Source organism: Lonchura striata, chromosome 10 (assembly GCF_046129695.1).
Source record: "Lonchura striata isolate bLonStr1 chromosome 10, bLonStr1.mat, whole genome shotgun sequence".
In the NCBI taxonomy this organism is placed as follows: domain Eukaryota; kingdom Metazoa; phylum Chordata; class Aves; order Passeriformes; family Estrildidae; genus Lonchura; species Lonchura striata.
The window spans coordinates 3,318,094-3,340,779 of record NC_134612.1 but is presented as its reverse complement, the minus strand read 5'-3'; the positions used below and the strand labels follow the sequence as shown (position 1 = coordinate 3,340,779).

The 22,686-nt window shown below is 48.3% G+C and overlaps 1 protein-coding gene across 4 annotated transcripts in view; it reads right to left on the bottom strand.

The window, feature by feature from the left end:
• Positions 1–1,441: 1,441 nt before the first annotated feature.
• The window catches only part of ARHGEF4 (Rho guanine nucleotide exchange factor 4), a 232,888-nt gene continuing 211,643 nt past the window's right edge, over positions 1,442–22,686 (bottom strand). For all 4 annotated transcript variants that reach the window (XM_077785564.1, XM_077785565.1, XM_021555804.3 and 1 more), the window contains 9 exons: positions 17,539–17,718; positions 14,920–15,102; positions 13,786–13,965; positions 12,968–13,200; positions 11,273–11,402; positions 10,357–10,488; positions 9,194–9,437; positions 8,527–8,604; positions 1,442–7,315 (listed from right to left, as the gene is read on the bottom strand). In XM_077785564.1, the coding sequence (XP_077641690.1) occupies positions 7,158–7,315; positions 8,527–8,604; positions 9,194–9,437; positions 10,357–10,488; positions 11,273–11,402; positions 12,968–13,200; positions 13,786–13,965; positions 14,920–15,102; positions 17,539–17,718 (1,518 nt within the window). In that variant the 3' untranslated portion in view covers positions 1,442–7,157. The remainder of the gene's footprint in view (positions 7,316–8,526; positions 8,605–9,193; positions 9,438–10,356; positions 10,489–11,272; positions 11,403–12,967; positions 13,201–13,785; positions 13,966–14,919; positions 15,103–17,538; positions 17,719–22,686) is intronic.

The following is a 22,686-nucleotide window of genomic DNA, read 5'->3' as shown; positions in this document are numbered from 1 at the left end:
TCTTCAGAATGGTGCTGATCACTCTCAGGCTGGAAGGATTCTGATGTAGCTGTTCTCCTGGGAGTCTGCTGCTGTGAAACCTGACCTTGTACTCTATTCAACACCTGTAAGGACATGCTACTGAACTCTTAAGTCTCTAGATAGAGTTTCTCTCTTGGTGTTCTAAATGTATCCATGGAACTGCCAAAATGGTGGGTCAGTAATGGTTTGACTTTTCCCTCTTGCCAGACTGATTTTGCAGTGGCAGTGTAATTAATATGTGTTACCTTCCCCTCACTGACAAGTGGCTCCCCTTGCTGTGGAGGCAAGAACTCCCTCATTTAGGGGCAGCTCTGAACACCTGAGAACAGCCAGAGCCCCTTCCAGTAAAGTATCTGCTCAGTTAGTGATTGGTAGAAATCAGGCAAGAAATTTTGAGTTTGAAGTTTTCCTGTAACTAATAATAGGCAGAACCAAAACTTGCTGTTTCTAACATCTTGCTTTAGAGTCTAAACTCCATGGCTTGTTGTAAACAAAGTCAGGTAACAGAAAGTTTCATTGGTGAGCTCCCTTGGAATCAGGAATGATGTACTTATTATTATTTAGATGGGATTTTTTTTTGTGTAGGAAATGTCAGTGTTGCTGAATTGCATGGATAAAATGTCCGAGTCATGTGTAGGAGGCTAAGTGCACTCCAGGATTTTATTTTAGTATCCATCAGGCTATTAGCTATTCTGTCTTAATCATCCCGAATAGAATGGAGGCCGTGTGATGACTTTAGTTTTTTAATGCTTATTTTAAACAGCAGCCAGAAGTCTTTGGCAGCTGTGGGAAGCTGGGTTGTGTCACAGGGAGAATTGCAGTTGTAGAGGGGAGTGGGTACAGAGAACCCCAGTTGTAGTCCTTGGTGGGCTAAGAGATCCTTCCAATAAAAATGTGACAAAGAACTTGACAATGAGCAGCTCAGCTGTCATCTTAAATTGCCATAGCTGGACCTTCATTTTTAATCTGTAGTAATCTACTTTGTGGTGTTTTACAATGCCTTTTTATTTTCTGTGGTAAAATATATGGGCAAATTGATGCTTTGGAAAGGGGAAGGGGAACACACCTTCCCCAAGTTTTGCTTTTGCCAGCTTTGTAAGAATTGTAATCATGTGAAGTTGCCAGCTGAGCTCAAATGCAGTTCCCTCTGCCTCTGTGAGCACATGGCTGTATCTGGGGGTAAGGTTTTTGTTGATGGTGTGATTTAGATAGCAAGTTTATTATTTCAGGTAACTAGAGGTTAAAGAAAAAAGCCATAAATTATTATCAAGCCTGGGTAATGAGTGGATGCTACTTAGGAAAAAAGGGAAAGAAGTAGGTGTGGAAGGATAGAAGGAACCTGTAAGCAGAATGCTGTTACATAGCTGCTCTATAGTCAGTAGTTAATGCTTTCTGGGGGAATTACAGAAGGATCCAAGACTGAAAGTCCATAGCTTGTTTATTTCCCATCTCACAACTGTAAATGTAGGCAGTCACACACAAAGGTACACAGCTCTGGGGTAAGTACCACAGGTATTTCATTTGCACAGGCAGTGAAACAGGGAGCTGCTTTGGTAGCAAACTTGTGCAAAAGAGAAGCTCAGGACGTGCAGAGAGGAGGGGTGTAGTTGCAGGGGGAAAGAAGACAGGAGTGTTAAGCAAAAAGAAGCAGCCTGCATTTTTCCTAGAAGTGCCAGCACTGCCAAAGCCATGGGATTTTAGTCATGTAGCTCATTAAGGACATGTGTGAGACACAGGAGAAATAAGGTGTGAGGTGTTGATGGCAAGGCAGGGCGAGCTGGGATTGCTGTGTGGTTGGGAAGGAGCAGCCTTTGGCTTCTGCAGAGCCTGCAGCTGTGTGCCTGGGAGTGGAAAGGAGAGGACTCCACTGCTGCCTGGAGCTGTGGTCCCCTGGAGGCATTTCTGTCTGGTGCCAGGTCACACTGCTGGCTGCACCTTGTCCACTCTGACATCAGCTGCGCTGATGGGTCACTGCAGCCTGGGTTGATTCCCTCCCCATACTGTCCAACTGAAAGAGCACCACTGTGTCTTCAGGGGGTTAAAATCAGCTGAAGATGCTACCTTTTTTTTTTTTTTCAGTTAATTTTTATGCACTATCAGAATTTTTACTCTTTAACTCATTACTTACCTGAAGACCTGACCTTTGCTTAGGCTGGGAGCTCTGGCACAGGGAGTTTCTGCTGGTAGGCTGGTACAGGACATTCTGTTGATATTTTGGGTTGTACCAGTGTGGTGCTGCTGATGTCAGTAGCAGGATGAGTCTTCCCCCTTTGGTAGAGAATGAGAGCAGCAGCAGGCACAGGCTGAGGCTCCAGCACTTGAATAAGGTGTGAGTAGTTCCCTCCTTAAAGCTTGAGTTGCTGTTGTACCATATTCACTGTCCAGATGGGCTTTGCAATGCCCATAACCTCATGAGCAGGTATGTGGTGGAACTTGACAGGAGGATTAAAACAACTGAAGTAATAACAGTAAAGAAGAAATCATCACTTGCTGGGTGCTGTGGCACCTGCCAGGCACTGACAGCTCCAGAGGCTGGGAGGTGAGTGGTGCAGTACTTGTTCAAAAGACTGATGGTTGCACAGAGACTTCTTGAATGATGCTGTTACTTGAACATGTGCTTCCACTACAGTAAATCTGGAGGAGCACAGCCTGATATTTTGACACATCAGGGGAAAGGCCTTTATATTAAAAAGAAGCTACTTTCTGTCATTCTGGCATCCCAAGCAATGAAGTGTTCTCAGTGTGAAGCCGAGATTCTTTTGCTACTCACAGGTGCCTCAGTTCTGAGTTCTCCCTGTTGGTGACAGGCCTGGTTTTCAGGTGCTTTTGGGAAGCTGTTGGGACACCCAGGTGCAGATGTTGGCACATGGTTGGCTCTGGGATGACAGAGCTGTGCTGGCTCTGCAGAGCAGTGTCCTGCACAGTGGGAATCTCCTGCAGGGGACTTGGTGAGCCGAGGACTCTGCTGGACACAGGTGGGGTTCCTCCCCAGCTGACACCCTACTGTCCTTCAGGGAATGGACAAAACAGCAGAGATGTTAAAGGCTGCTTTGGGGAACTCTTCTCTCCATGGGAACTGACCTAGTTCTTACTTTGAGTTAGCACAAAGGCAGTTCGTGCTGGATTTGATGCTATTAGAACTTGAACAGTGTATACACCCACAGTGTCTGAATCAGATATTCTAAACTAATAGTTTAAAGTGATATTTTTTTCCCTTTTTTTTTTTTTTTTTTTTAGTCAGAGCAGAGACTGTTATTTAGTAGCCACTGGTTCTCTTCACTTTACTGGTTTTTTCAGGAAATCATTCTTTCATTTGATTCACATCCTTTACTGAATTCTGTGTTTCATTTGACCAAATGAAATCTGGGCAGATATAGGTCATTAAGAATCATGGCTGTTTTTACAAGAAGTTTCCTAAATGGATGTCTACAGAAGGAGAGGAACAGATAGAACCAACACCCCTAAAGAAACCCCAAACCACCCCTGACTCAATTTCTTTGTCCTCTTTATGTAACTCAAGGCAGAATTGTTTTTCTGAGTAGTTAGCTGGTTCTACCCTAAAATCCAGAAGGACTGGTGTTGTTCAGACTCACATCAGGAGCTTCAGTTTGTTTTGTATGCAAAACTGCATTTCTGGCCCCTGTTGAAGGTTCAGCTCCAGAGAAAAGGTTGCTGATATCTCACAGCTCTGATTCTTTGTTTCAAATGGACACTTCTTGTGGAACTGGCGTGAAGGTCTTGTCCATGTAGCCCAGAGAGCTTGTCAGAGGCTGTTCTTGACTAGCCAGAAACTCTGTTCTCACAAGCTGAGCTGATGCCCTTGCAATCTGCTCACTGTGCACACCCCCAGTCTGGCCTGCACACATTCACCCCAGTTCTGTCCATTGGCAGAATAATGGGAGCCACTCCAGCCCAAATGCAGATGCCAGGGGAGCAGCGGGGAAATCTGGGCTTGGTTAATCTGTTACCATCTCACACACAGGTACACTTTACTATTTAATGAGCAACTTGGGGGATGAGATGACTTTGAGTGTCTAATCACTTAAAACCGAAGGAGGTTACACCTGATTTGTGACAGTTTTGGTGTTCAGGAAACACAAGGTTATGGTGAGAGCTGGGAGGTGGTGGTGGCTGTTAAACAAAGGATGTATTTTGTGATGAAATCCTCTTCAGAGCAGTCTGTGGGTCGGGCGTGTTGAGCACAATGGGATTATGGGTTTGACCGTACCTGTTTTCTGTGTTGCTGCTGTAACTCCACCACTTGGTGTGATCAGTTTTTTTTACCCGATCTCAGTCTTGCATAGGGAATTGGATCCTAGCTCCAAATGTGGTGTACAAGACTAGAATCCCAACTGAGGACACTTCTTAGAAAGAGTACTGATAGTCAAGTGGAGAGTAGAATTCTTCCAGAAGTAATTAACTGTCCATTGACTGGGATGCTGTCTGGCCAGAGGAGTCTGGTTTGGCACTTCAGAAATTTCTGTAAAAAAAAGTGTCTCTGTAAATCCTTTGTACACACTGGTCAGAGATGCAGCCAGTTCTGGAAGAGCTGATAAATTATGTGATTATTTTAACCACTGGATGCATATTTACTGTTGAGAGTATTGCTACACAGGTAATTAATAATAGCCAATTCTTGTGTTTGTTTCAGGGGGAGGAAGGACAGGGTTGTTGCACTTCACAGCCACTGCACTCCGGGGTCCTGTGCCATGGTCACCCCATTTCCCTTGGGAGATGAGGTGAGGATTTCTACCAGAGTGACTTCATTATAGATGTAAAGCTGAGTATATTAAGCAACATTCTGCCTAAAACCAGATCAGACATTGCAGCAAGGGAGCTTTGAATAGATGTCAGCACTTCCATCACACTGGGGAAAGAGTGGTTTTAAGCAGAGATATAAAGAGGTTTTAGGAGAATCTCCATCCTTGAGTGAACCCCCATAGCAACTGGACAAGACTATGAGCAACCTGATGCATTGTCACAGCTGGCCATGCTCAGCGTGGGGGTGTGGGGTGTGATCCTGTACCCGTGTTGGGGAGGGCATGGTCCTCTGCCCCTCTACCCCCCTCCACTTACTACAAAAGCTGATGATAAGCTCAGAAAAGATCATTTTAGTGCCAACAAGTTTTCTTCCTGGCCAATCAAAACAAACACGCCATGGATAAGGAAAGGAGGGTGCAGACACTTAGGGTAAACACAGAAATGACAATTGCCTTGTGTTGCTGAGTGGTGCTGGCTGCAGCTGTCTGACATACCTGTGTGTGTGTGTCAGGGTCTCTTGGTCACCATTTCCCCCCATGGGTGTCTGTACACACCTGGCAGTGCCTCAGTGTGCCTGCTGGGCCACCTTTGTCTGGGTGTCTTTCAGTGTCCCCATGTCTGCATCTCCTGGTGTCTGTGTATGTTGTGCTAATACTGCTGTAGCTGCCTGATCTCAGGGGCTTCTTGGAGAATGTTTTCTTGTTTGCTTTTTTTTTCCTTTTGCCCCCCACTCCCACCCAGCATTTGACCCAGTGTCCTCCGCAGAGCAGAGTGACCCCTCTGGTCAGGTCCCTGGGATGGCTTCTCTGATGTCACCTTCTGGCATGGCCCCTGTGGCTGAGCAGCCCTGGTGGAGCTGCAAGAGCACAATCCCCACAGTGACTTTGGAAAGAAAGCTTCACACAGATAGACAGGCTGAAGACAAACACAGGCTGAGAGTCACTTTTACAAGTTTCTTTATGAAATTAAATGTTGCCCCTGGTCTGGGGGGAAGATATAGTGCAAGAAGGACTTTGTACATGCCACTGAATTCAGATATCCCTGGATGACCAGACTTTGGTCAGCTACAGCATCAACAAACACTGGATTTCTGAGCTCTGCAGACAGTTAGTGCTCACTCACACTTGAACTGGAATGAGCCTGTGTGTCTTCCTTCCACTGTCCCAGGATGTCTCCTAATCTAAGGAATTCAGTCAGTATGGCTTCTAACTCTTGCTATGGTAAGGCAAATCTTTCTTTTTGCTAACCAAGATTTAAATTAATTCTTTTTGGCCACCATTTGAAACTTGGGTACTTAAAGTGAGGCTCTTTATGCCAAATGTAGGCCTTTATCAAGCGGTTTTCCATTTTTAAAAGTGTCAGTAACACTCCTTGAATTTGAGGGTCTATGGGAGTTTGCATAACAATGACGTTGCAGAGTTGAACAGCAGACTCTGACTTCTGGGAGCTAGGTTTGCAAATATTGACCTTTCTTTAAAAAAAAAAAAAAGAAAGATTAAACAGACAAAACAAGCATCAAGTTAACAACATCTGACAAGAACAATTACAGACTTACAAAATACACAGTTCTGATTTTTACCATAAATAAACACATTACAAACAATGAGCATTTTCATTGGCCAGGAAATATGGCAGAATGATGGAGAGATGAGAATCTAAAGAATTGAATATGGTATTAATTAGGCACATTTTTTTCTAACTTATGTAACTCAAACCAACTAGAGAAATTCTTTGACTTGACTCATGCTGCAGGTTGGCACAGTTTAATGTAGGACACCTTTCACGGGTGCTGTTGGAATAAAGGGAGGGAGGAGGTCACAGTGCAGTGATCACTGTGCTCTGAGTGCCTGCAGAGGCTGCTGAGTTAGTTGGACACGTGGAGGAGGATCACAGCTCTGAGAAATGCAGGGCATGGGGTGGGCAGAGCAGAAGGGTTCATCCCTCCTCATCACGGACTCTGAACTGTTGTTCCGAGCACGGCGGTGGCCGCGGGGCCAGCGGGTCCATCGGCTGCCGTCCCCGGTGGCAGCTGCCAGCCAGCAGGGGCGGGCACAGCGAAGGAGCGAGTCCAAGTACAGCTGGCAGGGTAAATCTCTCGGGCTGCAGCCTGCCCAGCTCCCTGCTGCGCGCTCCTGGAGCTCTGCCCGCTGGGCAGTGCGGGGCTGGCTCTGTGGCACCGCTGCCCGCGGTGTGCCAGCGCCCACGCGGCCGCACCTGGGAGCCAGCGGGGCAGCCGGGCTGCCAAATAAATAGGGGAGGCAGGAGCACAGGTGCCATCCTCTGTGAGCACAGGGCTGGAGGAACCCGGCTCCGCCTGCCAGCACTGAGGGCTAAAGTGCTTTCTCAGAAGGGGTTCAGGCACAAACGGGCTGTCCCTATTTCCGGAAGGGTGTCAGCCGGCTGATGTTCTGCCAGAAGTTCGAGGGCTTGCGCTTGGGCTCTGCCAGCATGAAGACCTGCTGCTGAGGGAGCGTGCTGGGCAGCGTGGGGTGCTTCTGCCGCATCAGGAAGTCGTAGTAGGGCCTGGTGACAGCTGGAACAGGAGGAGGAGATGGGAAGCACGTTAGTTGAACACAGCTCCATTCCCCCCTGCTCTGCCACTTCCCCCAGTCCCCGTTAAAGCTGCAGGGCTGTGAATTGGGTTTGTCTAACTGGTACCCTTCCTTTCATTTATCCTTACTTTCAGCAGTGCCTTTTAGGATTAGAGCTCATGTGGAAGGCCCAGAAATGTGCTGCACAACTGTCAGGTGTTCTGCCAGCACAACAGCAGGGCTAGAGAGCTGCAGCTCATGCCTGGTGACAAACTTAGCTGGTGCTTTTGGCTGTGCTGGGAGAAGCAGCTGCTGTGCAAGTGCTGCTGGTGCCTGTTACAACCTCCTGGGCTGGATTTCTGACTAGGAATGGTCAGTGCCTGCATGGAGGATGAGGCTGGTCTGTGCAGTCTCCTCTAGTGCTGTGTCCCAAGGGCTTTGCTTTGTTGGCATGGTCTGGCCTCCTTCCAAACTTTCCCCTGTTTACAGCCAAATCTCATTTCTGACCCTTTTTGACATTTAGCCAAGCTTTCTTTCAGGAGATGTGGCTGGTACCACCAAGAGGAAGTGGTTGCCTCTGTGGGTTCAGAGGAACCAAGCAACATCTCTTCCTCTGAACAGAGAGAAGGGGAAGGTGGCATCAACAGGGCTGCCTTCAGCCAACAGTGCTGTGGGCACAGGAACCTTTATTTTGCTTGACTTCACTCTCCCTGGCTGCTGCTAATGGTCCTGGTCTCTGGCAGGTTGAATGAAGAGCTCTGCTCAAGCATGGTACCTACCCCTGGCACCCTGCCCAAGGTTCAGGTTTCAGAGCATCTTCCATGGGCACAACTGCCCACCAGGAACAGTCCCTGCTGCAGAGACCTCTGTGGCCCTCTGTGCACCATGGGGATACTACAAACCCTGCCTTTAGCCAAAGGGAATGCCAGACTGCTGGGAAAGCCTGGCTCCTGGGGAGAGGCTGTGCACTGCCCCTGGAGCAGAAGCTGCTGGGTTTTGGCAGAGTGCTGAGTATGTGCAAAGTGGCTCTCCTGGAGATAGGAATAGTCTCCTGACTCCAACCATCTGAATCTACCAGGAATTGCAGTGCAAATTGTCACCATCTGGCATTCTCAAGAGTTTGCTACTGCCACTTCATTGAAACCTCTCCCATGTAGTAAATCCAGAGCCACCTCCCATTGTCACAGTGTTCCCGTGTTCAGGTGTGACTCACCCTTGGGCTTCCCAGCGTGGTGCTGCTTGCTGGCATTCAGCATTGCCTGCTTTTTCTGCACCTCTGTGATGGAAAAACCTGGAAGATAAAGCAGATTTCTGTCAGCAGCAGGTCATCATTTGGTACCTCAGGAGAAGACAGGGAGAGGCCACAGTTACTGCCAAGGCTGGGGGGCACAGCCTGGGCTGGGCTGCACAAACCCCCATGCAGGGTTTGCTGCCTGCCCCTCAGTCCATGCTGCACTGGGGGGAGAAGCCAGTCCAGGCCAGTGCTGGCTGAAATCTTTCAGATCACACTAGGCTGAATTAAGAAGGATTTGGACAAAACAACACAAACCCTCTTGTACAGTGAGAGCCCTTGAACAGGTTCCTGTTCTATACTGTTCTGGACCCTGTATGTAATGTATTGACTATTTTGTCAGCCCTGCTTGAATCCTTAAGACAAATCAGCCTCCCTGAGGACAAACTGCAGTGATGGGTTATGGTGGTTTGCAGTTTTTAACGGCACAGATTCATTCAGAATGTGTAATTCAGCAGCCCAGAGCTGCCCTGGAGCATGGGCTGGCTCCCCCACCCTTTCACTCCTCAGGCATTAGCCAATGGGTAAAAAAAGATGAAATAATAACGATTAAAAGAAAACCAGTCTCCCAGCACTGCTCTTTCCATACCTGTCTCCTGGTCGAGCTGCACCTGCCTCCTTTCATTCTCAAACGCCTTCAGCCAGCGCTGTTTCTGCTCAGGCTTTTTTGCACAGAATAAATGGACTTCCTCAGTGTCCCTGCAGTGCAGCTTAAATGCATTTTTCACACTGATATTGAAGTCCTTGTCCTTGCCATCTTCTACATCCAGTATTTCCATGTCATCCATGTTGATCCGACTCTTGTAGTACAGGATGTCCCTGCGCAGGAGGTCCTGTAAGAGAGATCACAACACATGTTGCTGTTTCTTGGATGTGACAGAGAATTTAATCTTCCTGGTATCATTACAGTCCTATAAAAGAAATGAATACTGGATTTGAGTCTGTGGAACTGCAGAATGCTGAGTTGCTGTAGGGAACCACATGGCTTGTTCTGGCAGTGGGGTCAGGACAGGCTGGTGTCCGTGTTGGGGCCGATCTGCTGCCCTGAAGCTTGGATGTGACACATGATCCCAAATCCTCATTAAGCCTCTGACAAAAAGCACTATTTGAATCCTTCAGTTCCAGTTAAAAAGCAAAAATAATACTAATTATCTCTTGGGTTTTTGTTGACAATGAAAAGTAACTTTGAGATCAGTGATTTTCACACCTAAGTTACATGGAGCTACCTGCATGCCATGGAATATGCAAAAAATAATTGGCACATCCAGTTCTGAAATTCCAGAGGAAGGTACCGTTCACTGGCTCCAAGATGGAAGATTTCTTTTATTACTCAGCTTATGAAAACAGCATGAGCTGTACTTTCAGGCTTACATGTGCTGTTAGCATGGCCTTACTGACTGCCAAGGCCCACAGCTGTTCATCAAACCTGCAGTTTTTTCTGAATACAACACTAAGCTGGAAGTTCAGATGAATAACAAGGTAGTTAAAAGAACTTGTGTGACAATACTCATAGCTGAATTGTATAGAATAACCCCACACTAACCCCAGAAGCAGTGCAGTGCTTTCCTTGTTTGCTGTGAGAATTAGGCCAGTAGCTGATTGCTGTGCTCAGGTGCACAGAACACCCCAGGACCTCAGAGAAAAGAATGCACAGAGAAGGCTCAGTGCCAGGAGCACATGAGGCCAGGAGAGGGTGGAGAGGGAGTTCACTTAAATCCATCAGCACAGCAGTAGCCAGCTTTCATGGGTTACCTTCTTGCAGCAGACAAGCTGGTGATCGAAGAGGAAGAACATCCTCTGTTGGCTCTTGGCTTGAGGGTGGGAGATTTTGGCCAATTCCCCAGAATAGATGAGTTCTGAGCTTCGGACTAGGACATCTTCTCCCTGAGAACAGCAGAAAGAACAGGTTGGTCTCAGCCTCATGTGAAAGTGGGAGCTTGAATTCCTGCTGGCAGAACTCGTGTGGGAATGAGAGAGAGGCTTCTGTGCTGGAGGACAGTCCTTGGCACATCAGGGAGTGGGAGCTAAATTTGATTTGAACAATAGCTTGTTAAATTTTTAAAAATCTCCTTTTCCAGAGAGTCTGCTCAGGAAAGCTGCTCCATCCCAGACATAAAGGAGGCACAGAAGGAGGGAACTAAGAATTTAGCCTGACATCCTTGGGTGGGGAGACAGTGTGGGTTTATTGAGTCTAGGATTTAGAAAATTAGTATTTTTTTTTATTATTTTTTTTAGTGATTTTTTTAAATGAGTCTACAGGGAGCCTTGGGTTCCTCTGTAACTACGCCGGACCTTGCCATTCTGCAACAATAATCTGGCTTGTTAAGAATTAAGGAGCAATTCTGGTCATTTGAGAGTTTGAAGTCACTCAAGATAAAATGGGGGGCAAGAGAAAAATAATAGAATTTCACTAACCTACATGCTGATTTCGTTCTGCAAGGAAAAACAGGGAAACAAAGATCCCAGGGAACATGCAAAGGCAGCTGGTCTAGCTGAGTTATATGCCAGACCTAAAAGATCATAACTGTTTAAACAAAAATCATCCTCTCCACAAAGATGGGCAGAGAGCTGAAGTGGGGCTGGACAGTGAGATATCGCTGTAGAGAGAAGCTGTTGGAAGAGCAGAAGAGGAACAAGGTGGAATTCCTTGGGCAGGGAAGTCCCCTACCTCCCAGTCCTCGATGGAGCTCTGCCACTGAGCGATTTTGTCGATGTTCTCCAGCCGCCGCTTCCTCTCGTTGATGAGCCGAGCCACGTTCTTCATGGCGTTCAAGGCAGCCTCCACATCCTTGAAATCCCTGGGGAGGGACAGAGGCTTTAGGCTTGGCAGAATGGCACGTGGGTGTTGTACCTGCACTCCAGAGGAGAGCAGCCTGGCTCAGAGCTGGGGATGGAACCAGGAGTTCCACCTGCGATCTCTCCCAGCTGTTCTGTGCTGGAATCAGAGACCTGCTCCTGTGGCAGCTTCTCAGACTCTCCCTGGTTTTCAGGCACAGATTAGATATTCATTAGAACAACAGTGTGTTAAATTTTTAAAAATCTCCTTTTCCAGGGAGTTTGCTCAGGAAAGCTGCCCCATCCCAGACATCCCAGCCCTTTATGTGTAAAGGAGGCAGAGAAGCAGGGAGCTAAGAATTTAGCCTGACATTCTCGGGCAGGGAGACAGTGTGGGTTTATTGAATCTGGTAACAAATTTAGGTCACTTCTGGGGAAGGGAAGGGAAGGGAAGGGAAGGGAAGGGAAGGGAAGGGAAGGGAGAAAGTAATCAAATTTAGCTACAGAGGTGTAAATAGAAATTGCTGGAAGAACCTCCAGGTTCTCATTTTCTTTCTGCAACATAATACAGAACGATATATATACATATACAACATATTCACAATGGGCTGTGTGCCCATGCAGGGACTGGTCTGTGGTGCAGAGGTGAAGCAGTTCAACAGTAAGTGGCTTCTTTCAAACATGAGCTGGCAGGGTAGGACAGAGGCTGATCTGCCCTCCCCCACACACCATCTGTGGCCACCAGCTACTTCTGCTGAGTTCAGAGCGGCTGGGAAGGAGCTGAGCTGCACAACTTGGCTCTAAGGCAACTCTTAAAACATCTGTGCACTTTCTTAAGGAACAAGACATGCTTTAAAACACTCTGGGAAATATCAGGGCTGCAATTAGGAAGTTGAAATTAAGTTAAACCACAATGGACCAATATCAACACTTTCATACAGATTTTTCACGTTTTCAGGTACTTAATTAAGTGACAGTTATTTGAGCCAAAGGCAGTGCCTTCACCCTGAAAGTGAGCAATGGATTTGGAGGCTTTGGAGCTGGCACTGACAAGGCACCAAGTCTGTGTGGCTTGGCTGCTGCAGGGCACAACTTCCCACTGGTGAAGTGTGGCTGTATCAACATGTTGGGATATATTCAACCAATGCTTTTGGAGGCAAAGTTCTCAACACCAGCACCAGAAACATGTAGCTCCAAAGCTTGCATGTGCTGGTATCACACATATATGAGCCAAATAAAACATGAAAAGGGCCATTATAAAGTGGACCTTGTAACTCTAGATCTGTGACAGGAAAGCTCAGTGCTAACGTAGTGGAAAATTATGTAAATACACTTTTATTATATACTTATAATAAATTATAAGTTATTGTTGTTATAAGTTATATACTTATATAATATTACACGTTATATATAACTTATATTATGTAAATATACTTTATAAAATTATATAAATACACTTCTTTCCTGGCTTCTCTGAGGTAAACTGTAAGAACTCTGGTGTTGGCTGCAGTTAGCACTGCCCTCCATGCAGGATTCAGCACGAGCCCATTTCCATGGGAGCAGCCTGGCTCCCTCCCTCCCCGCTCACCTGTGCTGGGGGTTGGTGTACTTGAGCAGCTCGGCCAGCTGCAGGGGGTATTTGCAGATTTTCTGCACGGGGGTGAGCAGGAAGCCATCCAGGGAGATGTCAATCATCTTCTGCAGCAGGCGGCAGGCCTCGAAGAAGTAAACGTACTTGTTCACCTTGGTGAGGCGCGACAGCTCCAGGCAGGCGTTGGGGTGGTTGTTGCAGTACTCGGAGTAGATCTGAAACTCTGTTTGCTGCAAGGCACAGGGAGGGATTTACTGCCCGTGGCTCCCAGGCCATGCCCTGGCTCAGACTCCTGTGCCTGTTTGGTGATTTGTCTCCTCTAACTGGAGCTGTTTGGTGATTTCTGTCCTCCCCAGGCTCTCTGGGGTCTGGTAGGATGCATCACGGCTTCAGCACCTGCAGCTCATCTGAGAGACCCAGACATTCCCACATATCCTGGTCTGGGCTCAGCTGAATGCTTTTAGTGCCCCCACCAACCACAGCTGATCCTTCACTGACCTGAAAATACCATTACTGTAAACTCAGTCCCGCTCGAGATTTTGGAGTCTTCCTACATTTTTCCTAAAGTACCAAGGTCTGGCAGGGATTGTAGTGTTCAGAAGATAAGGTGCTTTGAAAACGCTCTTTCCACAGCCACAAGAGCTACAGGGTATTTCTTTGGGAAGTGGTTAAAAAGGGCTGGGACAGAGGGTGGTGGCATTTATTTTGGTTGGATGGGTCTTTTTAAAGAAAGCTTCAGTTCTATCAGAATTTCTAAATCCTCTGGCTTAATCCATGCTCAGCTACCCCTTTCCCATGAAGTCAAATTTACTTACATATTCCAAGAAGCATGAGCCAACCTCACTCAAGTGGGGGTGGTCTTTGTTAAATTTCTTCTCTAGTGCTTTAACAAATTTCTTCTGGCACCTGTAGATGTCCTCAATATTTCCAAAGATTGTCTTCAGCTGTTCTTCTGTAAACATGTCTGCTCTCTTGCGGCACTGCTTAATGTAACCCTAGGAGAAAACCAAATTGGAAAGCTTCCTGGGCATCTGCTCTGTGGCAACAGAAAGCCTCAAGGACTGCACTCAGGTGTTCCTGTACTCCCTTTCTGCAGATCTGCACCCATCTGTAACTATTACTTCCTGTCATGTTACCCTAAACATGGTAGAAATAGAAGCTGCCACAAACTCATGGCAGCCCTGGGCAGTGCCGCAGCTCACACCTGAAGGAGTCACAGATCTGCTTTCTCTCTTGCTGAATGAAAAAGCCTTTCTGTGTCTGCAGGCAATGCTCTGACCCAGCACTGGTAGACTCAGACCAGTTTAGTCCAGTTGTGGACCTGGTTTGGTGCCTGTGTGAGGAGCTGCCCGACTGACTCCAGGCAGAGGAGAGCTCCGAGGGGCAGGGGGACACTGCAGCAGCAGAGGCTTGTTTGTGAGTGCCCTTTGCCCCAGCTGCCTCTGCTGGGAGCCACTTCTGTACCATGGCAGTGGAGAATTCTGTTCCTGCAAAAATTCCAACTGCCTCCACTCCCACAGTGTACACGATGGATCTCTTAGAAGAGGTGTCACAATATTCAGCATATTTGACAGTAAAGGATCCAATTGGCTGAGCATCCCCCAGTTGTTTTGATCTGAGCATGACTTGCCTGAAGGCTGGAGCTGCTGATTATATTACCCCAGAACATATATTAGAGTGGACAGCAGTGCTGGACATTTACTTTTCTCTGGCTTGGGAAATTCAATTAATTCCATTTAATCAGAGCACAAGTGAGTGCTCCAAATGCAGAGGCATTTGGGATTTTGCTGTAATGAATTGTCTTCTGTTTTCTGAGCATATAATGGCATTCAACAGAACTTTTGAAAATCCAGTCTCATTTTCAGAAAAGTTATCTGCTTAGGGTCTCTTTCTGGGTGAGTATGGGACACTTCAGAGTTCTTACAGTCCCTTCCCCCTTTATTCCTTACCTCACAAATGTCCTTCAGGTGCTTGATGTAGTCTCGCTCTGTGCTTATGATCTCATTGATGACATTGGTCCTCATTTGGTCTTTGGTGGTCTGGCCCATCCCAAAGCGTCGGGAATCGTCCTCTTTGCCCCCCTCCACCTTCAGGGGATAATCTTCCATGGGCTCATCCTGGTTCACTCGCAGCTGTGAGGCACACACACAGGATGTTCACTGTCCCTGCTGCTAAACAGCTCTGCCAAGGCAGGGAGTGGATGGCAGACACAGGCTGAGCCGGGACAGGTGAGAGGAGGGTGTGTGTATTGCCTGCAAACGTTTTCCCCTCGGGGGGCTGAGGCCAGACAGTCACTTTGGGGGGGGCACTGGCAGCTGCTCCCACCGTGGCATGGGTGGTTTGAGGCAGGCATTTCTTGTGGACAGAAGTTACAGGAATAATATGGAGCCCTTCAGGAATAATACATATAAAATCAGGACCAAAATGGTTTATCGAGTGAAATTTTCTTAAATATTTGAAGGAACACTTCAGGAGGGAGGGGAGAACCAGCAAATGGCCGGGGTGTTATCTAATTTATTGTTCTCGTAGTGTGTGTGACAGATGGCCGCTCGGTCTCTGCTTCCCCAGGATTATTTAGAGACTGCATTGCTAAGGTAAAAGCAGCCCGGCTGGCAGTGGCGCTGAGGTGGGAAGGCAGGAACTAAGGCAGGAGGGCAGGCAGGCGCTGCCCGGCCGGCCGGGCTCTCGCTCCCCATCAGGTGGCAGCACAGCACGGGCCCAGCAGCGGCCGCAGGAGCGCTCCCAGCCCCGCCGCTCGGTGCCCGTGGGAGCGCTCTGTACATGACCCAAAGGATCCAGCACAGAAAGGAATGAAAGATAGGAAGGTAAAACACACAAGATTATAGGAATTTTTAGTACAATGACACATAACTGCTTTAAACTTTTAATGTAGTTTCTTCTAGGCTCTATGACTTACCACTTGTTACAAATACACCTACATATAAAAAGGAGTGCATAACCCTCGTTTGTCAACACAGACACAGGTTATATTTACTCACTGCTGAAGCCCTCAAGATGTGCAATCCTGGTTCTCCTCCAGTGTGAGCAGGACATCGGCAGCTCTTAGTCTCAAACCTCATCCAGAAACTCATGTGGAGTGACAGAGTCCTGCACTCTGAGCCCAGCCTCCAGACAAACCAGCTCTCCCTGCAGTGAGCTTTAGAGCCAGTGGTAATTAGCAGGAACTTTTCAGCTGGATGCTTGAATAAGTGTTGTGATTCCTCTGTTAAAAGAATTTCTTACTCTGCATCCCTAAAGCCTAGTACTAGTCTGCTTTACTCTAAGATGACAAATTTTTGCCAGCCGGGACAATTCAACTTTTAAGTAACATGAAAGAAAAAAATTCTGTGTTTTCATTGAAAGAAAAATAAGTGCTGAGGTCTTGATAATCTTATTTGCATAACATTCCACTGTTTGTATTAATTATGCAGCTGAGACTATCTCCTACTACCTATAACAAAGCATTTCAAAACTGCCCCACTTCTCCAAGGACTTTTGCTATAGACACCGGCTGACCTGGTGTCACCTCCTTTCATGCTTCACCTGGTTTTGGGTCACTTGTGATCTGAAGTGACCTGGATAAAGAGCTAAAGGGCTGAGAATCTCTGCCCTTAGGCACCCCAGTGCCTTTGCAGCACTGAGGAGCCTGCCCGAGGTGCTGAGAGCTGTCAGGCACCCGCACCGACATCAGTCAGGAGAAAGGAAAAAAGCCTTTCTCCTCACAGCAGGACAGCGGAGCACAGCAGTTTCCACCCTCCCACACTCCTGGTTTCCCCCCTGCTTGCCCTGAGAGTTCAGATGTGTTTCAGAAAGCTCTGTTGGAAATGAAGCCTCTGCAGGGTGCAGTTCTGACTGTCTGGGCTGGTCTGCACAGCTCTTCTGGGTGGGTTTTGAAGCTGGCACCGGGGACAGCCTTGGCCCACAAGCACCGAGTGTCTCAGCTTGCCCCAGATGACTGCTGAGACATTTCTTGTGTTTTTCTCCTCCGCTTTTTAGTGCCTGGCACGCAGTGCTGTGTGGCAGCCCAGCAGCCCAGGGGCCGGGGCGGTGCCCGAGTCCATCCTTTGGCCGAGGCACTGCCCCGCCCCAGCACCAGCTGCAGAGAGGTGCCTTTGGTGCCATGCTCATCTCTGTTGTCCCACTGGCACTGGAGTGAGGACCTCTGCCAGCTGCCTCAGGGATTCCTCCAGGAGAACGCTGCTCGCTCCTGGAAGTGGATGCCATGTGCTTGGGCACAAATCAGGCAATGTACAGATGGGTAAGCAGGAGCCAGCCTGCAAACCACCAAACAGGGCAGCCCCCCAGCTGGCACAGCTCTGCTCTGCTCCAGTCTGGAGCTGAACCTTTTGCCCTTTTACTCATGTAGAGGGAGTTCTCCACACTGATGGCTGCTCAGCCAGGAGGGCACCCTGTACTGTAGCCCCTTGTAGAGGAATACTAACAAGACATGCTGAGCCATCTCTAGCAGTGAAAGTCTTTGGAGTCACCACAGAACATTAAACATGGAGGAGAAGAACAAACACACCTGGTGCTAATGGAAAGGGCACAAAGAAACAGGAAGATCTTACCCGAACAAAGCTGGCTGGAAACCAGCCTTCACTGTCCAGAATCCTCCCCCACCACCACTCCTTGTTGGTGGCATCCATCACTTCGATGACATCGCCGGCCTTGAATCCCAGCTCCTGGTCGTCCATGGTGACGTGGTCCCAGAGGGCTTCTGCGTACACCACGCTGCCATCGCTGATGAGCTGTGGGCAGAGCAGGCACACTGTCATCCCTCCACGCCAGCAGCACCTGTGCCAGCCTGGCTGCAGCCCTGGGGCTCGTGCTGCTCACTCTGTACCCCCGTGAGCAATGAGGAGTTGCTGCAAGGCTGGCAGTTGCTTTTGCCCTGCTCTCAACAGCATTTATCCAGAATCACTTGCACACACTACGTTTACTACCATAAAAACATAAATTCTGGTATTTCATACTGCTGGCTTTGCCTCAGCCAGTAAACAAGGCTCAGTGGTACCTTGTTTGTGGAGGATGCTCTGCTGCTGCCAGTGCAGATCTGCTTTGGAAAGCCTTGAAATAAAACCTTGAGCATCAATATTTAGAGACATACTTCAGAGCAAAAAGTTCTGGAATGGTCTCTGCCCAGGGAGGTGGTGGAGTCACCATCCCTGGATGTGTTTAAAAAAAGATTGGATGTGGCACTCAGTGCCGTGGTAAATTGAGGTGTTGGGACTGGGTTAGACTCAATGATCTTGAAGGTCTCTTCCAGCCCAGTGATTGTGTGAATTCCATGAGAAAACATTCAGAGGCCTCAGATCTCCTCTGGAATGGGCAGAGCCTGAAGCCTGTAAGATGGTTAAACATAGCACTTAAGATGCTTAAAATAAGACTCCTGGAGAGCTTTAAGCATTTATACTGAGGAACAGAACTTATTTACTGCATGCCCTATAGAGGCCCCACTCTAGGAAAAACAGGACCTCCAACAACTTAAAAAACCCAAACCAAAACTGAAGCCCATGTGGCTGTAAGCTGCAATTGGGCTCCTGAGCATAGTGATGCTGTGCCTGGAGCCATTGCTGACCCTTCCCACCTCAGCTGTGGGGTGGCCAGGTAACACTGGGTGCTGCTGCAGTGGTGTCTCTGTGGGCTGGTCCTGCTGGCCACCACAGCAGGAGTGCCTGATGCCACTGGTTTGTCAGTCAGGGTCTCCTTTGGATTTCAACAACTCCAGAGCACACTCAAGGAGTTCCCTGGGCCTGAGTGTACCTGGGACTGTCTGAACAACACAGGTTTTCCCAAGAAGATGGAGTGCATACTGAGTTCTGGTAAAAGGACTTGGCCATTGTGGAGTGGCAGGAAAATGGTGCAATGATGAATTATGGGAAGACAGCAGGAAGACAATATGCCAGGCACATGGGAGAAAGAGAAAAGCTGTGGGAAAGCCACTGTAGGTCCCTGGTAGGTGTCCCAGCAGTGCAGCAGTGTCACCACAGCACACAGGGCACGGGCCACACACGCCCCTTGGGCATGGGTCACCCAGAGTCATCCCCTGCTCTGGGTTACTGCTGCTGCCTCTCCACAAAGGAGAGATCCACACTGGGAAAGAACGTCAGCATAATCAACTGGGTAAATCAGAAGAGGGTTAACGAGGCATTTGAAAGAAAATTGAAATGCAGTCTGCCTTTGGATAGCAAATGCCCCTTCAGTGAACCAGAAACAGCTTAATGCAGTGTTTCCATTCTGACAGAAATAATGGGATGATGGGGAAGGAGAGGGTGAGAGGTTCCCACTTATCTACACAGCCAGTGTGTAGCCACAGCTAGGTGGGATGCAATGCAGTGATGCTATGTGTATCTCCGTGAAAGTAGGGGATGGATCCATGTGGCAGCAAAAACAAAAGGGTTATTGATGTATTAAAAACAACAGAAGTGCCTCAGAATGGTCATGTAGAAATTAGAGCCTCTCCTCCCTCAAAAGGTGCTGGGATCAGCCCAACTGAAGTGTATCCACACTAATGCACACAGGATGGGAAACAAACAGGAGGAGCCCAAGGCTATGGTGTGGAAGGAAAGCTGGGATACAGCTGCCACCACAGCAGCGTGGTGGGATGGTTCCCACAACTGGAGTGCTGCAGCAGGTGGCCATAAATCCTTCAGAAGGAGCAGGCGTGGAAGGAGAGGCAGTGGGGGATATCATCCCTGTATGTGAGGGGCGTTTTGATGATGGTGATGACAGGGTTGAGTGTTCCCCCGCTCCTGGGGAGGAGCAGAGGAGCAGGCTCTGCTCTCTGGTGCCCAGTGACAGGAGCCACAGGAACAGCCTGGAGCCGTGGCAGGGCAGGTTTAGGTTGGATATCAGGAAAATGTTCTTCCCCCAGAGGGTGGTGGGGCACTGAACAGCTCCCCAGGTTCACAGCCCCAAGGCTGCCAGAGCTCAAGGAATGTTTGGACAACTTTCAGACACAGGGTGGAATTCCTGGGGTGTCTGTGCAGGGCCAGGAGTTGGACTTTGATGATCCTTGTGTGTCCCTTCCAACTCAGGATTCTCTATGATTCTCTAAATATATTCATCCATGATTTGGATGAGGGGATTGAGTGCACCCTCAGTAATTTAGAGGTTTTAGCTTTTTAGCATAAAGCAGTGACAACTAGAGTAGGAAAGAGAGTGGATGTAAAAGCGTATTTTCCCAGACTTGGCTATCAGATTTCAGCTCCAGAAAAGCAGCTGGGCCGTGGGTGAGGGCAGGTGTAGCCACTCTCACAGAGCTCTGCTGCTGCTTTGGGACTGCAGGGACTGGTGCCTGTGCAGGCCACAAGCTGCAGGGAGGGAGAGCAGAGGGTGAGGGGTGGCTGGAGCCCAGCACCTGGGCAGCCCTACGGAGGGGAGCTGATGTCACCCAGAGCTGGGACAGCCGGGGACAGCAGCAGTGCCACGCCCTGCTGAGTTACACATGGCTGTTGCTCAGGATATGGGCAGAAGCTGCAAAGCCTTCAGAAGAGTGGCACCCAGCACGCTTTTCAACAACCAAACTGTGACCAGCACATAGAGAACATGGCTGTTTCTCAGACAAAATACCTTCTCTGTGTGTTTAAATACACCAGCCTGGATCCAGGTGCGATGTGCAGGCTGGCACACACCGTGGCCATTTCCAGAGGGAGGCTAAGTGGACTTCCTCTAGCACTGAGGTGGTCACACAAACGGAGCACTGATGATGGGAAGACATTAATACCACACAGCAGCACGCTGTCACACCTTGGTAACGTGGTGAGAAGACAGGAGACCAAGCCTGACCCAGCATTCACAGCACACAGGGCTGACACACTCAGCTCACAGAGCCACATGGTTCTACTCAGAGTCACTGAAAGCCACGGGGCTGAGAAGAGATTCCTCAGCTGGTATTTTAATCCAGCAATTAATATTAATACCTTCCATTTTCTCTATTCAACAACAGCCATACTGTAGGTATGGTCTGGAAAATACAGGAAGTCACAACTGTGGGATCACCAGCCTGGCCAAATAGGCAGGCAAGACACTGCCAGTTCTCATGCAAAGGAATAAATAAAATAGACCTGAACAACTGGCCAGGATTTGTTTAACTGACAAGAAACAACATGTTTCTGGGGAGGAATGATCCATATGGAATAAATTATGAAATAAAGAGCAAAAAATTATTTCATCTGTTCTTGGGATCATTTCAGTTAATGTAATACAGCAGGACTCAATGCACCTTCATGTGTTCAGGCTGACAGGCTCTGCCTGGCCCCCTCCCTGCCCCACCTCCTCCTGTGCTGGCACCCCAGGGTGGGCAGGGGCAGACCTGGGTGCTGAGCACTGCTCAGTGAACAGGGCTCTGTCCCCAGCTCAGGCTGTGCCTTATACTTTTATTTTCCACTGTATCCAGTCCAACCCCTAGGCTGACACAGAAGTACCCAGTCCAAGAGCCCCTTTCCCAGAGCAGGTATAGGTGGGCAGCTCAGAGCCAGGACTGGCATTTCCATGGCACAGGAGCACCCACGGTGCCACATGTCACTGCAGCAAGGAGAGCTGCCCCATCCTCCCCCAGGGCAACCTGCCACGGGCAAAGAGGGGCAGGACTGGTGCAGTAAGGTAGAAAAATCACAGAGAAAGGCTTCATAAAATCAGGCCTGCTCTCCTGGAATCAGTGGCTGGCCTTGTCAAAGCCAGCATTTTGCAAGTTCCCACGTGAAAGCAATCCTGGTGTGAGCAGTTCATTAACATAACAATCTATTCCTGGGTAAAATAAACCAGCTTGCACCTGTACAAACTGGTTTTGCACCATTAGATAGAAAAAATGAAAACTATCTCTCACAAACAACTTTCCTGAGAGTTTGAGTGAGCAATCAATACAAAATAACAACTTGTTAATAACCAATAAAATAACTGGAAAGAAAACTACTGACCAATTGGAGTCCCACACGAGGTCTGTAACACTGTATAAAAGGAATTATGTGAATAAAGAATGGCCTTTTTAACCCTGAAGAAACTGGAGTCTGTGTGATTTATTCCCATAGGACTCTCCTACCCCAGGAAGGATAAAACACACAGCAGGTAAAAGGGTTTTGGCAAAATGTGTTTGGGGTGGTGCCACCCAGCAGCTCCGCTGAGGGAGCTCCTGGCTCCCAGGGGAGCATGCATGGAAGGGGATGCTCACCCTGCCAAGCACCTCCTTGGCTCAAAAGGCTCAGCTCACCACACTTTGATCTCTGCAATTAAAGCAAGGTTTGGAAAACAACTACCAATTTCATATGAAACAACATTTATGTGCTGGCTTTGTAATGTCAAGGACAACTCGGTACATGTTCTTGAAAAGGCCCAAACAAGTGTATAGCAAAGTTAGAGAGAATGCAAACCAGCCAGCCCACAGCTGCTCTGGCTCCTGCAGCTGGAAGCAGGGAAAACAACCAGAAATCAACTTTTCTTTGTTTATAAAAACATCTAACTTTGTAGACAGCAGCATTCCCAACCCAAAGGCAGCACAAGCCCAGATGCTTGAATCTGTAAATCGAGGGCAGCTCTGTTACTGCCCTGGCCTTTCTGTGTCCCCATTGCAGCCCCAGGCTCCTGTTCCAGCCCTCCCTGCTACAAGGGAAGGCACTGGAGCTGATGCCTTGGAGGGGCTGTAAAACAGAGAGGCTGGACAAGATTCAGAGAATAAAGTGGGTATTTTTTGAAGGCCTTCAATAGCCACACCTTGGGCA